At 38.4% G+C, this 16815-nt stretch overlaps 1 protein-coding gene across 7 annotated transcripts in view; it reads right to left on the bottom strand.

Annotated features, from left to right (window-relative positions):
* LOC139966510 (intermembrane lipid transfer protein VPS13A-like) overlaps positions 1-16815 on the bottom strand; it is a 123122-nt gene that overhangs the window by 37680 nt on the left and 68627 nt on the right. For 6 of the 7 annotated variants that reach the window (XM_071969591.1, XM_071969592.1, XM_071969595.1 and 3 more), the window contains exons 24-41: positions 16502-16657; positions 15130-15286; positions 13900-13985; positions 12467-12698; positions 11726-11845; positions 10735-10838; positions 9979-10146; positions 9280-9587; positions 8973-9117; positions 8304-8448; positions 7366-7490; positions 6851-7026; positions 5663-5751; positions 4904-5214; positions 4296-4418; positions 3768-3920; positions 3219-3312; positions 987-1013 (exon numbers count right to left, since the gene is read on the bottom strand). In XM_071969591.1, the coding sequence (XP_071825692.1) occupies positions 987-1013; positions 3219-3312; positions 3768-3920; positions 4296-4418; positions 4904-5214; positions 5663-5751; positions 6851-7026; positions 7366-7490; positions 8304-8448; positions 8973-9117; positions 9280-9587; positions 9979-10146; positions 10735-10838; positions 11726-11845; positions 12467-12698; positions 13900-13985; positions 15130-15286; positions 16502-16657 (2719 nt within the window). The remainder of the gene's footprint in view (positions 1-986; positions 1014-3218; positions 3313-3767; positions 3921-4295; positions 4419-4903; positions 5215-5662; positions 5752-6850; positions 7027-7365; positions 7491-8303; positions 8449-8972; positions 9118-9279; positions 9588-9978; positions 10147-10734; positions 10839-11725; positions 11846-12466; positions 12699-13899; positions 13986-15129; positions 15287-16501; positions 16658-16815) is intronic. The other variant, XM_071969594.1, reaches the window with a different exon arrangement.

Here is a 16815-nt window from a genome sequence, read left to right as displayed (position 1 = left end):
CCCACAAACACTGCATGCGATGAATTCTTGGTGCTTTTAGGGCAAACCAGATATACAATGGAAGGTTTAATTGATACATTTTACTGTAAAATAAGGTGGTTGCTGTCTCGGCTGATTTCAAGCTTTCGTTTATATAACCCTAAATAGAATCGATGCTCTCTGTTACAGTAGCTCTCAGAAATAAGCAACCATCTTTACAAGCCCTCTATTTTAACTATTAATTCACAGCTTTGTGGAGAAGCTATTGACTTTAACTGAAAAAATCTTTCACAAATTTTTCTGTGCTAACTTTTTCCTAATCTTCGAAAGGAAAGGAAAGGAAACTTACTTTACGTAACAATTCAGAGAATTTTTTGGATCACTTTTGACCGTAAGCAAGTCTCCTTTTCTTTGTTTATACTACAATGTGCTTAATTTATGTTTCATTCTTTGTAGTATTTTACATCATAAAAGCAGATGGCACTGGTTGACAGCATACTTGATCCATAGGTTAAACTAAACCAGAGCACCCAACATCTGGAGCCAAGTAAGATTTAAAAAAAAGAAGCTATGTCAAGATTATCTAATCCCTTGCTGAGAATGCAAGCTTTTCAAGCATGAAGATGAACCCACCACAGTACTCAGGGAGTGAACTCAGTGAAAAATTGCTTTTCTAGAAGAAAGAATTAATGGACTTCTTTGAAGGAAATAGCTCACATATGTACAATAATCCTGCTTTCATGTTGAAAAGGTCCTGTTATCTATTCAATTTACTAAGCATTAGGCAAAGAAAAACTTCTCAACGCAACTTTAGGCATTGATTCTGGTTATTATCTGGTTACTATTGGGCATAAAATTAAATTTCAAATGAATGTAGTTAACTTAATATGGATAGCTTTCATTACTTCTTAATGTGTTAATAGCATCAATAGGCGAAATGTGCATTTTTTTTTAAATTAATGTTCAACTACTTGTGATTCAAGAGATGATGTGAAAATATAACTTGCCTCCTTCTTCTGCTTTTAACTTTTTATCTAAATAACAATGTGAAAGTAACAATTGATGAAATTTGATGCAAAACTTGAAACTTGTGTAAAATGTTTTGAGAGACAATAAGCAAAACAAACTTTTTCCTCCTGAAATTGAGTTCGTTCAACTTCAACTGTAGCATTACTTAGAATATCTCTCAATTCTCCAAAGACGAAAAAAGAATTCTAATGCTCTGGAAAATTTGTCACAAGGCAACACTTGCATGAGAAAATGGGAGGGGTTGAAAATACTTAATATGCTTATAAAACTTCTGTCGTTCTTTTGGAAATGAAAGAGTTCACTGTTAAGGCATTTCATTCAATAGTTGGTAGAAGCTACTAAACATGCATGTTTACCCAAATTTGTAAAAGGGATATTTCAGTGGTAGGCAACGTAACGCTTAAAGACAAAGATATTTCACACTGTTAACTGAAAAATCCCTTCTTGATATGTTGTCTAAAACTTGGGATATGGTTGACTGAATGCGTCCTATTTTGACTGGCTAAAGCGGTCTCTGAATCTAGGCAGTTGATTGGTCACAGTAGACGGTCTGTGATGTCACCATGACATATGTTTCTTCAGAAACTTTACTTTGCTGTTATCAAACTATTGATGACTTAATCCTTGAAATGTGGTACATTTGGAATGCTTCCTTAGCCTTCAATTTTTAATGTTTTTAGAATTAAATCAAACTGCAACGTTTTGGTAGAAATATCCTTTTTCTGCTGTGAAAAAGTGAATTAAATATGATAAAACTTAAAGTACAAAAAAACATTTTCAGCAAAATTACGTTGATTGACATCCTTCACTCTGTTGTTGGCAGATGCAAACACCATGCAAATTTGACAAATTAATCACCTTCGCCGTACAAAATGAAGATGTTGTTTTAACCTGAAGATGCTAGAGATTTCTAGCGATTGTCTCAAGCAATCAACTTCAATTACCAAAATATCCCTCTAAGTACCAAACAGTATCAAAACTTACCAGAGGCAAAGTAAAATAAATCTCCTGCAATGTTCCAGTAAGTGATTTTTGTTGGGATAAACAGAATTTAAATTTAATTTATCTAACATTACATAACATAGCACTTTTACAAAAGTTGACAGGTTTGCAGACAGCAAAGAAAACACAGGGGTGTGTCTGGTAAAACTGATTTGCTTCAAGTTTGGTTGCACAGATGACATCAAATGTTAAACCTGTTCAATTTTATTCCGCTGCTAAAAATATTTTCATCTTCAGCAAAGAGATAAACGACAAATCCACCTAACCCTATTGCCTTTTTCTGTAAAGTTGATAATTTGACTAGAAGTAAAACACTGTATTTTACAAAGAGAAACAATCAACGCCATTCCTTACATTTTAAAAAAGTTTACAAACATTGTTTGCCCACATGAACTTATTTTACACTTGATTGTTCACAGTTGTTCAGGTACGGATAGTATACAGTGTTTCATTTATCAAAAACGTTTTTGTTTCTGTGAAACCAAAATGAACTTTTCCTATCTGTGTACAGCATAGGCACGTATACCCACTTGCATGAGTCACACTCATTGTGACCACCATAATCCATCGACTGACAGCCAGAGGTGTCAGGAACTAGGTAGGACCTAAGTGACAACTATGTCACTGGGCCCCCCCGCTTTGGAGTCCAAATTAACACAACAATAATCCATCAACTGACAGCCAGAGGTGTCAGGAACTAGGTAGGGCCTAAGTGACAACTATGTCACTGGGCCCCCCCACCCCTTTGGAGTCCTCATTAACAGAACAATAATCCATCAACTGACAGCCAGAAGTGTCAGCAACTAGGTAGGGCCTAAGTGACAACTATGTCACTGAGCCCCCCCCCCCACCCCTTTGGAGTCCTCATTAACAGAACAATAATCCATCAGTTGACAGCCAGAGGTGTCAGGAGCTAGGTAGGGTCTGAGTGACAACTATGTCACTGGGCCACCCCTCTTTTGAGTCCCCATTTTGTCTTAAAGTAATGATAATACATGATTCTTTATCCCACATTCACTGGCCTGCCCCCCTTTTAACCCAGTTCCATGGGACTGTAGTGGCCCTCTAGCCATCCTCTCCTCAGACCTACTCACAGCCTTTTGATTCCAGCACACGGAGGAGGACTATTTAGGAAAACTTTCATACCACATAAGCAGCAAAGTATCACACACATACACATAATACAAAAGAAAAGTCAGCTCATTTACCATCTTCCCTCAAGAACCAGAAATTACAACTGGCAAGATCTTTGATAGACCAGAGATCAGGAGGCAGTGTAGCTACCTCTTCTTCATCCTCATCCTAAAGAGTAAAAGAAAAAACAAAAAGATGACTCAAAGGGTGATACAACGATCTCCACTCTGTCATAAAAGTACACTTGACGGGAAGGAGAAGGGGGAGGAGAGGGGGGAGGAGAGGGGAGGGGGGAGGAGAGGGGAGGGGGAGGAGAGGGGAGGGGGATGAGGAAGTAATCTAGATTTAGACCATCAGAAGGCAGTGAACTTTTAAAATGCTTTTATGGTAGCTTCCACCTCTTTCTTGATGGGGAGCAGGGACAGTGAGCCACTACTTTCCAGTGTCACTTGGAGAAACTTTGTGATTACTTATTTTTAATAGCTGGATTCGAGGCTATGAAAGGAAAGATCAGAAAAAATTACAACAGCTGTAAAATGTTCTTTATTAAATAGATTCTATGGAAGGGAAAGTTCTACTCTCTACATGGTTTACCAAAGAAGATAAGAGGGTGAGTTGCTTACTGGAGGAGGAGTGAGATTCTGGGCAGCAGCGGAGAGGACCATCACTGTCGGAGGAGAGATGTTGAGGACAATCTCTGGGATGGTGGCGCTGATCTTCATTCCTTTCTTGTCTGGGTTGCTGAGGTTGAATCCGACATTGCAGGGTACCAACACCTTCAAGAAAAATATTCTCAGAGAGTTTGTGGAATGAAAATATCATTGATATCTCGATGATATAACCAACCACGTATTCTTTAGGAATTGATACGGATTATCAATGCCAGGGAATGTGTTAAAAGCTTCATAGGATGTTGATAATTGTTTTGTTGTTAGTTGAAAGGTAAATCAACTATTGTAATTTCAACTTTACTCTAAAATGTCACCTATTAACTAACAGAATTAAATCAGATTAATAAAATAATTATTTAGCTTGTAATTTCCATGATGATGTATATGACATAATACCATACACAGCTCATGACAAATAAACCATTACAACAACAAAATAGCTTCATGATTATGAAAACCAACTAAGAGTAAACGAGATACCTTGTTAATGCTACCCTTCCGTTTGTCCTCTAGATAGGGACAAGCGTTGATCCTGAGAGCATTCAGACCACCCTGGATCTCGAGGCTGTTCTCACTCTGGTTCAAACTTACATCAGCTTCGAACTAGACATTGAAAGCAAGTTTGAAATTAGAGGATTGATTGCTTTTTTCTGATTTAAAATACTGAAAGTTTGGAAATATGTCTTGAAAATGTCTTCTGTAATAACTTAGAAAAAGAGGTGCGGGACTTGTGGCAGAGGGTGGGATGAGGGGGACAGAATGCTAACTGTTAACATTTCACTTATGAATGACTTCTACTGATAACACAACAGGTAATTTGCTTCAAAGTCCCAAAATAGTATTGTGTCTGCACTTGCAACACTACTATACTGTGCTGGGGCAAATACAAAGAGTCTGTTTATTGTTTTGACATGTGTGCAATATGTGTGCAATATTCATGAGTCCTATCACCTTGATTGAAAAACACTTGCTAAATCAAGATTGTTGAAATCTCAACTCATGATTAAGTCCAGGAACCTTTTGGAGACAAATTGCAGATTTTCTGATAGAGAGTTCTGGGGTCTGCCAGGAACAGTTACATCTCTTACCTGCAGTACCAGAGCATTTGTATCCTTAGAGCTGGAGTCAGCCACCAGGATTATCTCTGGTCTCTTTATGGCTGCCTTGATGGAGACGCTCCCCTGTTGGGGAGGTGCCTCCACTGGAGGAGCTGAGGCCGGCTGTGAGGATGACGTCTGCCCGGTGGTGGCTGGAACTGCCTTCGGTTGGGTCGATATCCTGGCTGGTTTCTCGGGTGCTGTCTTGGCACTCTCTGCCATTCCCTTGGTAAAGATGTTGGCAGCGCTCATCAAGAACTCGGTACAAATACAGGCATGCAGGTTCTGAAGGTTGGCTTCGACTAAGATAGCATGAAATAAATGGTTTTATATACTTCAGTTATAGGTATCATGGGTGGGTGTGAGGCTGGTGGGGGTGGTGGGGGGGTAGGAAACCCCCTTCACAACAGTCTGGAAGATATTTGTGTGTAATTTTTACTTTGTTTCACCACTCAGACCCCATTTTGTATGGTCAAACTCCCCTACTTGCAATATGTGTGGCATGCAGATTGACTTCAAGTACTTACATATATGTGTTGGGTGCAGATTGACTTCAAGTAATTACATCGTGGGATACATACAGACTACAAGTAACTACATCCTGCTTCAATAGGTTTATATTGGCATTTGACCTTTTCCACTCTCCAAAATGCTAAGCTTTCATAACTTCAAACAAATATACTCCATATAATGTACACTACTTCTTCTTTAGACTGTTAGAATAGTTTGTTATAATAACTTTTCTCTTACTTATTTTGTCTTGCTTTGCATTCTGCTCAAATTTAACAGAAACCATGTCACAAGGGCTGCCATCTTCTGAATCTCTGCAGTACACCATCCTGAAATTCAAAAAAATATTGAAGAAACATAAAACATTACAGATACTGATATTTTTAAGGCAGTACATGTAAATTGTCTTCAGACTACCAGCAATCATTTTATGTTTTATCTGTAACATACATATATGGTGTTAAAGTTGATTTCCTTTCTGACATCATAGGATAACAGCTTTCTCTGTGATATCATGGGGCAAACAGCTTTCTCTGTGATATCATGGGCAAACAGCTTTCTCTGTGATATCATGGGAAAACAACTTTCTGTGATTTCAAGGGGCAAACAGCTTTCTCTGTAATATCGTGGGGCAAACAGCTTTCTCTGTGATTTCAAGGGGCAAACAGCTTTCTCTGTGATATCATGGGGCAAACAGCTTTCTGTGATTTCAAGGGGCAAACAGCTTTCTCTGTGATATCATGGGACAAACAACTTTCTCTGTGATTTCAAGGGGCAAACAGCTTTCTCTGTGATATCTTGGGCAAACAGCTTTCTCTGTGATATCATGGGGCAAACAACCTTCTCTGTAATATCATGGGACAACAGCTTTCTCTGTGATATCATGGGGCAAACAGCTTTCTCTGTGATATCATGGGGCAAACAGCTTTCTCTGTGATATCATGGAGCAAACAGCTTTCGCTGTGATATCAAGGGGCAAACAGCTTTCTCTGTGATATCAGGGGGCAAACAGCTTTCTCTGTGATATCATGGGGCAAACAGTTTTCTCTGTGATATCATGGAGCAAACAGCTTTCGCTGTGATATCATGGGGCAAACAGCTTTTCTGTGATATCATGGGGCAAAGAGCTATCTCTGTGATATCATGGGGCAAACAGCTTTCTCTGTGATATCATGGGGCAAACAGCTTTCTCTGTGATATCATGGGGCAAACAGCTTCCTCTGTGATCTCATGGGGCAAACAGCTTTCGCTGTGATATCATGGGGTAACATTGATACTATGCACTCAAACTCGAAAAAGTTAACATTGTAAGAAGTACTGATAATTCTGTAAATGGCTGAAACTGTGTCATCCAACAACGGAAACTTTACAAGATAAGAAAACTTGATACACGAGGAAGCAAGTTACAAGTCTTCAAACTGAACTTACTTTGTGATTCCGTCACCACGTTCAGGCCTGTGATCGCTTAGCAGAACATCTGCCAGTCTGGCCGTAGCTAGAATACTGCTATCGGAATTAATGGTTGCAGACCCAGCGATGGTGATGACTTGGAAACTGCCAAGTTTCTTTTCTTGACGTCTCACTTGTCTTCCAGTTTTATTTTCCTGAAATGAAAAGGCAGAAAGAAACAGATGAAAGCAGAGCAGAGGAAACTTGCCGAAGATACTGAAACTATTACGTATCACTGGGATTGTTTAGACATGACTCCAAAGTATTCTTAAATTTTGGAAAATAAAGATACCAGTAATCAATTAACATTGGGGAATACTAAGGTCAGTTAATGCCTTGAAACAATGGTGGTTTAAAATTATTGAAAAAACAACTAAAAATCCTAAAACACTAAAAAATGGAGGTGGCAGCCGATCGGTGTAAGAGTTTCTCTTAGTTTCAACTAATCTTGAAGCGATACCAATTACTTACGGGTTAAAACTTTCCAAACTTACCAAGTGAACTTTGCCAGTATAGAGGTCAACTCCGATTTCACCGACTTCGAACCCAGCTTGGACTTGAACCCAAACCTCTGATTTCTCCTCTTTAGCCTCTTCATCTTTCTTGTCTTCTTTTGCCTCTGAAAACAAAATTATGAACAGTCACTTATAGCATTCATTGCACTTAGCAACCATGTTAAATTGCACATGCATTACCAATTAAAAAGCCAATGTTCCTGACACTTTGGATTTTTTTTTAAATTAAAATTCAAAAATGTCAACATTGGTTTCCTTTCCAGCATGATAACTGTTAAAAAAAAACAGAACATTTCTGATGTTAATGGGGAAAACCAAAATATGTGTATAATATTCATAAATTCACTTTCAGCCATCTCAACCTTGTTAAAATGACCTGTAGTCTCTTAGTTCTAAATAAAAAGTCTTCTTCAGTATTCATTAATACAGCCACGAGAGAAACAAATATGAATGGGGCTTTTAATGCAATCTTTGACGGTTGTTTTTACTCTGTTGCTTAAACTGCTAGTCCATCATGGTAAAACAATGCCTGTCATAACCAAATTACAGTTTTTATTTACATTCAAAAAGATGACATAATACTCCAGATAGCCCCGACAGTCGATAACAGACCTCAGTCCCGACTCTTGTAGGCAAATAAGGCCTGACGACCTACCTCTGCTATTAAGAGTATGGTAGGTCTTGGTTAGGGCATTTGAATTTTGTTTCAATAAAGCAATGGTATTTGCTCAAGACTGTAAACATCTCTTTTAAAATGACTGCAACAAACAAATTGATGGTGCGTTCACAAACACCATTTCTACGACGAGGGAAGTTTTACTGCAAAGTTTACCACAAGCAGCTGCTTAAATACTTACCTTTGGAAGGAGACTTGCTTAAAAACTCACCTTTGGAAGGAGAATTGCTTAAATACTCACCTTTGGAAGGAGACTTTTCAGGTTTAGCTATAGCTTCCTCTTCCACTTTCTCTTCCTCCACGGGCGCCTTCTGCACATCTCCTTCAGCGATGTTCTCATTGATAATGGCCATGATGATTCCAAAATCGTCAGTTGAAATAGCCACCTATGCACAAGAAGGGAATGTACAGTCACAGAATCAAGGGCAACATTACACCAATTTTAAATCCTCCACATTCTAACCTATGTTAGTAATGTCAATCATTAGAAAAGGCTAATATTTATTGCATATTATTTATTACATACTAATTTTCTACTTACAATCTAACTTGTTCATGTATTTTGTTACTGGGGCGTGGGAGGGGGGGGTGGGTCCTTCACATTAAAAACAATAATCACACTTGGGGCAACAAGATCAATGGATATGATGGGAAGGGATTGCTGTAAGACAAAAAAAACATGATGGAGGCAGTCCAGTCACGTACATACCACTATGTTCAGGTACTCATGTGTGAGCATACACATACACCCACACACACACACACCCACGCATACATACACGCATACGGACCCACACATACACACACACAAAGACCCATGCACAACACATTTCTCACCAAACACATTGGCACTGGCAGAGTAATCATCTCATAGATACTCAATATGAATTAATTGGTCAGACCTACTCACCCTTATTGTCTCCATTTTGCCACTGACAGCTATGGCTGGGACACCATGGAACCAAGGGGCCATGTTCCTCACCAATCCAGCCTGTAGCTGCATCGGTTCCAACAGAAGAACATCAGCCGTGGTCTCCTCTTTCTCAATGATTGCTCTAAAAACAGAAAATAGTCATCGTCTAAGTTAAAAAGTTAATATATATATTGACGACTATCTGAGTAAAAGGTGACATGGTAACAATGTTGCTATGTAACTTACAGTTGTACTTTTGCAATTCGTAAGTGAACACAATAATTCTTTACTGTAATATTTTTACCGTGAGAGTTGAATGGAGCTCAGACAAACATCCATGTTATCCAACACTGCAGGAACCTGCTTGCCTTCCGTCCCCGAAGCAATCGTGAAGTGGTTCTTCACCGTCAGTTCTCCTAGATTAGCCACAAGTCCCCTATCAGCCGTGGAGCTTCTAGGGACTACTATGAGGGGTGCCTTCAGGGTGACGTCGAGGGCCACTCTCGATGCCTTTGACTGGAGGTCTGCGGCAGCTGTTTTGGCCGACTGAGCAGCGCTGGCTCCTGCCTCCGCTGCCTTGGCTTTCGCACGAGAGAAAGGTTCGACGAAACTCTGCACGTCAGATGGAGGCAAAGAAACAATGTAATGAGATTGACTTTCATCAAGCTAGACTGAATTTTCAATCTAGAATTTTCAATCTAGAATTTTCAAGCTAGACTGGTTCAAGTAAACTTCGAGCAACTGTTTTGTGTGGGAAAAAACAAAGAAACATACAAATTTTGATGAGAACATTAGTATTCTAATCAAAAGATGATAAATGAGAGAAAAAGAAAAAGAAAAAATAGCTCCTAGTTATCCATCACAGGAAAGGGACTTGCTGATAATCTCCAACTTGATACCCTGTCAACCCTCCCCAATTCCTGATTCTCCAAATACATAACAGTAATAGCAGTGATCTAGCCGATTGCTTCCAAGTATATATTTAACTCTGTTGTTAATTTACCAATATTGCAGCCACAAACTTGTTCAGGAATACCACCCTGATGCAGCCAAGGGTCAGTCCTACTCTGATATCAACAACTTCCATGTCAGAGTAACTTGCGCCCTCTGTTGCCTGGTTGTAAAGGGTCAGTTTCATCTTGAACACCTCTGGATCGATAGTAGACAGAATCTGAAGGAAAAAAAGGTGCAAAGGAAAAAATATAACAGAAGTCAATTTAACTTTTCTCATTCTGTAACTGTTGCAAACTTCATCTACACATTTGCAGTTTCTTTGATGGGCTTGCAATTGACATTACTGGCTGCCTATGGAACCTACAAAATACTGTAGGGCATATACAAGAAACACTAGATGTTAAAGATATGAAGCACTGACTTTAGAGCAAACAGCTACAGCTTATCTACTGACAAATATGTGCAGACTAAGGTATATCATTACTTTGAAAACCATTCTGCTAGAATTGAAAACAAGACTTTTAAGATTTGATAGGTAAATCTGACACTAAAGACAGGTGCTGACACAGCCATTCACATATCGTTGTGAGGGATGTACATCAACTATTAGCATCGGTGCTGAGTAAGATGGATGAATGTTCCAAAATACAAGGAAAGTTATCTAAAGTTCCATCTGAGAGATAACTGATCCACATAAATTGAGATGCTTTGGAAACAAAGAGGCAAATAACGTTGCATGTTACACTCAGGTATATTGGTTGGATGTAATGTTTATGTCACTCTATGTGCAAAATTGTCAGTTTACCCTTGGGTGAACAGCGCCCTCTGTGGGATCAGTGACAGTTATGGCTTGGAGACAAGCAGAGACTGCAGTCTTATCCTTCTGAACAGTGACACCAGCCTCAAGACCTGGGTGAATACAACAACAGATTTGTTATTACTATGATATTCATATGTTTCTTTGAAGGTTCTTGAAACACCATCTTACATCACAATGCTCTGTATTGTGATAACATCTTGTAACATCATCATCGCCGTCGCCTTCGCCGTCGCCGCCGTCATCGTCATCATCATCATCATCATCACATACATGGAGACACAGCTTCCTGTATTTTTTGTTTTGTTTTTTAAAATTTTCTTTTTGTTCCTCTCATCACCACACATACATAATCATATTTAACTGTCCATTAAAGATTCCCTCCACGTTTTCTAATCCATATGATGCGATCAGGTCACAGCTACACCAGTCAACTTCAGTCCCAAGTCTTATCTGCAAAGTAAGGCCTAAACCATCTACTATGACAGTGCTGTGGGCATTGGTTAAGTATTGGCTCTCCATCTGAAACATTTACCTGTTGCCTTGACGATTTAATAATCTATAGGGACATTAACATAATAAACAGATGAAACACTTTGAGCTGAAATTTATTTGCAGGGCCGTACAACTAGACCTGCCACAAGAAGGAAACTAGCAAGTGCTTTAAAGTAGTACACAGGCCTTACTATAAGATTATTTTGCAATTAAGTTCAATTAATGCATATTCATTAGTAGTTGAATAAACAAAGGTATAACGCTCCTGTTACAGCTGCAATACATTCACAAGTAATTTCCCCATCAATGATGATTTATAAGTCACTTGACACCTACTCATGCAAGAAAACCAGAAACTAACCAAAACCATTTCCATGGTAACTTCAGATTTCTGAATATACTTATATACTTTCAGAAGATAGAAGAATACCTAGATGTACAGATAAATAGACAGAAAGACAGACAGACAGACAAACTCACTCACCTGTAACTTTAACATCTGTAATGGCCTGGGTATTGGAACACACAAAGAGGCTGATCTCATCTAACTTAGCGTCCAACTGGATGTCAACTTCCTCCGTGGGCTTCCTCTTCCTTCGTGGAACTGAAATCAACAGAAAAGATAACCTGTCTCTGTTTAGTTTCATAAACACATTCAACTTCACATTACATTCTATCAAGTATAAATAATGGTAAGCATAATAATCTGAGAGAATTCTATGAAACCTCTCCATTTCCATTCTTTTCCTTTTCAATGAACAAAAAAATTGTAAACAGCTGGTGAATAGCCTCAATAAGTACAGACGAATCCACCGTCAGCCTCAATTGTTATATGCAAAATAGGTTATTTACTTTGTCATTACAGCTTGTTAAGTCTAGAATAAGTGTATATATATTTCCTGTACAAGACTAAGTAACAGCTCTTGTTTTTTTTTCTCCAGATCTCAGCCAGTCTGTTGGGAACTGGAAGTACATCAAGTATTGCTATTAAAATATGCTAGAATTGACTAAAATGGTCACTCAGGTGTAACATTCAACAAGCATTACAAAACCACTCTCATAACTGAGACATTTAATTACCGATGGTAACATTCCTCTTTAATTATCTGGGAATAATTTGGAAGAGATAGCACTCTCCAACAAAAACAAATGACTTGAAGAAGTCTTTTTTGCACCATTTTTTGAACACTCTAATATTTTTTTCTTTTTGGTAGATCTATCTCACCGACAGGTTTCTTATCATCTTCAGAGGAGTATCCCTCGTCAACTGTTTCTGCCTCTTCTGTTTCCTCCTCCTTCTTGTCCACTTTGAGAGATGCTACCAGATTATCTGCAAATTCTGTGAGATTCAGGATGGCTTCTGAGTGCGCTACCACCTTAAGACCTGTGAACTTCACGTCCATGTTTTGAAGAATAGACTTGAATCTGGTAGAGAACTCTGGGTGTTTCTTGTCAGCCTGTGAGGAAGAGATAACAATAGATAAAGACAAACTTTTTCATTCAAAAAATTAATTCAACAATGAATGGTGCAAGCTTCAATAAATACCAAAAGAATTCCTGAATATTAAAATCTGATAATTTAAAATTTACTTTTCCAGGCTATGATATTTCATTTTCAAATCATCAAGGATGACTTTAGACACTGCTTTTCAGTTAAATTATGGAAGTCTCGGTGAAGTTGAGAGCAAGGTTGGGCTCCAGAGACAACAGGTCTCCTGCTTAAAGTCTTCATCAGTTCATGGCACATTCATGCAAAAGGAAAAAACATTATTCTTTATCCCATATTACTTCAGGCCCCCTAATTTACTGTGGGTCCTGACACTGAAACTTCCTGCCACTCACCCCCCCCCCCCCAGTACAAAGGCCTAGGTATTCTAACAAACTGGAACAGATTAAGAGCAATGCCCATGTCCATATCTGTTTCATTTCAAAATATAAGATATAGTATGACGTCAGGAGGTGTCTGTTGAGCTACCAAGCAGGCTTCAATAAGCTCACAATATTCACATATTCTATGTACCCTGAAATAATCACAGGTTTTTAAAACAATCTTTCCAAACCAAGAAGTACATAGTATTGCTTCTATTTCAGGCCTGAAGCAAAAGCTTGTTTGCAGGTTACGAGAAATCCAAAGCCAGTGTTTTGATTGTAATTAAATCACCAACTGTACTGAGTTTTCTGTTTTTGGTTGGGTGTTTGTTCAGACTGAAGCATCCACACATACTAAGATAAAGGACAAATGGAATTCCTGTACATGCTGTTAATAAACTCCTTAGGTCCTTAGTTACCGCTACGCATCCCAGTTCAGCTCTTATGGTTAACAACCTCCTTGTGTACAAACTTTTAGCCGTAAGCTGAGAGATTTGTTTATAAAACTTCCTTTTGTAGCATACGAAAAAAGCAAATAACAAAAATTAGAAATAATACTAGATTTTTCTCGGAGGGAATTTTTTTATTTTGTTTTTATAATTTCTTTTTATAAAAAAAACATTTATAATTTTTTTTTTCCTGGAGGGAATTAACGGTACTAGATATGTGTACTTTATGACAGCAATTCTAGATGCCTGTAATTATGCACTCCATGGATTTCACACATCACACCCTTAATTCACACATCACACCCTTATATTATAACTAGAACCATTAACAACTGAATACCTTCTTCAGAGCGAAAGTTAGCAGTCTGCCCTTTTCCTCATTGAAAGCTGGTGTACTGACCAAAAATAATTCTTTTCCTCCGAGAGCTGGAAGGAGAAAATGACAAACTTAGACCTCTTAAACTTTATCGAAGGGTAAACACACACTTATACCTCCCTATTGACTGGGCTTAATACAAACATTTGTTAACTCACTTGTAAAAAAATTAGTTTGGAAACTCACCGAAAAAATATAAACATAGAATACATATTTTGTTTACAGAATGTGAGAAAGATGTTCATACAACTGAGAGTTGGAGACTTCAGAATAATATCTTACCATGTTTGAATGCATCATATAAGCATTGCATGTTTTAACACCTTTTTCTGGGGCTCAATGTGCAGATAATGGACACAAATACATCTTCTGATAACAAAAACTTGACTCGTGTGATTACTGGATGACCCGTTGGTATTCTTAGAGCGACCTCCCCTATTTGTATAATATAATAAAACTTAAATCGTCTACTATACGTATGGACTATAATGTCATGTGCTATTAGCACTGAAGATGACTAATGCTGTGTGATGACATCATATTACAGATGGCAGCGTATACCATTAAATCTCAAAGGTCCAACATGGCCGAACACTTTAACCTACCACTTCAAAGACAGTATCAATTTTTTTTACTTTCAGATGTTCAGTCTAAGCAATAGTTCCCTCTAAGCTGTGCTCTTTTGCGTGCGCACACTCATTTTTCAACTAGCGCTAGCTGGAAACTTAAATGCACACATAAGACCGACACCGTACTGAAGCCATTAATTTGTGTTTCTCTTCTGGACTGTGCAGATACTATAATATATGCTTAAAAGTATTTGTTTATAGTCAAAAGTATTGTGGTGAAGCCTTTTTGAACTATTTCTACAACCGGTAAGTGTGGATGTCATGTTTCTGGTTTGCGTACACTAACAACTTTTTGCGTGTAAAAAATGGGGGGGCAAAAATTGCACAGCATGAGTTGTTTGCTCACATTGAACATCACAGCTAAGAGGGACAACGGTTAAAAGTAAGTTAGGCATAGGCTTCAAAGAAATGGTACTGGATGGGGCAATTGGGCAAGTTTGTTAAAATGGTGAATCTTCTCATTTGTTTATGCAATGTGTATTAAACATAGAACATTCTCATTAGTTGTTGATCATAGCTGCAAAGAACTCGTGTCTGTGTTCTTGATTCAAGTTTTAAGACTTACTTTTGAACTGTTTATGTTCGACACTGATGCTCCCCAAGGAGGCCTCAATACTCATATCCATGGGTCTAACATCTAGCCCCACCCCCAGCGATTGGATCCCAACGGCCATCAGTGGAGAATCTAATCCATCCTTCCTTTGGGACAAGTTAACAGCAATCTAAGAAAAGAGTAAATTGGCAACGTGAGCCAGGGATTAAAACTAAAAATAGACACACAGTTTGGTGGAGGTCACTTTAAATAAATGCAAAGTGAACTGTTTAAGTGAAATGCAACTTAATTCTATGATAGCAATTGGTGGAATGAAAGAGTGACATAACCGAATGAAGGGAACTATTCTAAGGATGTCGAAATGAATGAATGCTCCCCCCTTCAATCCTCCCCACACTCATGCCTCACCCCCCCTTCTCCAAAATAGAAATTAATGTTAAACACAGGTTGAAACAATACGCACCATGTTACAGGACAACCATATATCATTAGGTCTGCAGAGCAACACAGCCAACTTCTTATCTCAGTAACGCTTAATTATAAGGATAAAGCCATAGAAAGAGCATTTCCATGAACAAGAGAACATATATATCCTTCACAAACAAGAACATTTTCCATGGATATTTCCTGGAGAGGGTGTGGATAATTGGTTGCCATAAACTTTCATCTTATTGTGTTTGCAAGTTACTAAATGTTCTCTGCTATGCATATACATGACTTCCAAAACACATATTGTCATTTGGCTACATTAGAGGCACTACAGTTGTTAAAAGAGATCAAGAAATGCCCCATTTACTATTCAAAACAAGTATCCACACTGAGGCTAGGTCTTCAAAACTCTCAAGGCAGATGCAACCAAGCCTGTCATAATTTGACTATACAAATCAGGCTTAATTTGTCGAGAAATGAAGCTGATTGCATCCATTTCTTGCTGAGTACATGATAGCTTACATACAGAGCAATGACCAGTCGCATGAGCTAAGTAGAGTGTGTTTAAATACTGGCAACATTGGACTAACACGAAAAACTTGATGATTTGTTCACAATACCTCACTCTGGTAACTTAAGAGACAAACAAGTGATTCCGAGCAGAGTGTTCTAGTGTCATGTGATTTGGAGATAAATTCCACCAGTAACCAGTTCATGCAGTTCTCAGAGATTCTATTCAGTACAAATCTGTGTACTCTATTGAAGTGTTTTTCTGTGAAAATGAGCGACATAGCTGCTTCACTGAAGGGTTACAGTCAAGACACTTAGTGTGAGTAAATGTAAATAAAAAAGCTGCGGGCCAAATTTAGTCAAAATTCTTGACAGACGATGGTTTTACCTCCGATATTTTTCAATTTTTAATTCTTGAGGCAGCTAACCTTTTGACTTATCTCACCTTTTGCAGCTCAAATTTGATCTGTACATCGGATCTTGTATGGGCTACTGTCATCTCCTTGGCAGCTGGTTTCTTCTTTCTCCTTGCAGGGTCGACCGAGGAGCCCATTTCTTCATCCGCAGAGTAATATTCTAGGTCGCTCTCGACAGCCTCCTCCTACACGTGACCAGAAATAGATGACAGTAAAAGGTCATGATAAAATGCCAGAGCTCAATTTAGGTTACATGTTAGACATATAATGAACTTGAGCAGGTTTGGTCATTCTTCTGCCTTCCTCAACTCCTCTTTTACATTTTTTTTCGCATTTGGAACAG

This window comes from Apostichopus japonicus, chromosome 4 (genome assembly GCF_037975245.1).
Source record: "Apostichopus japonicus isolate 1M-3 chromosome 4, ASM3797524v1, whole genome shotgun sequence".
Taxonomy (NCBI): Eukaryota; Metazoa; Echinodermata; class Holothuroidea; order Aspidochirotida; family Stichopodidae; genus Apostichopus; species Apostichopus japonicus.
Note: the sequence above shows the minus strand (reverse complement) of the source record. Positions and strands in the feature narration are given on the sequence as shown.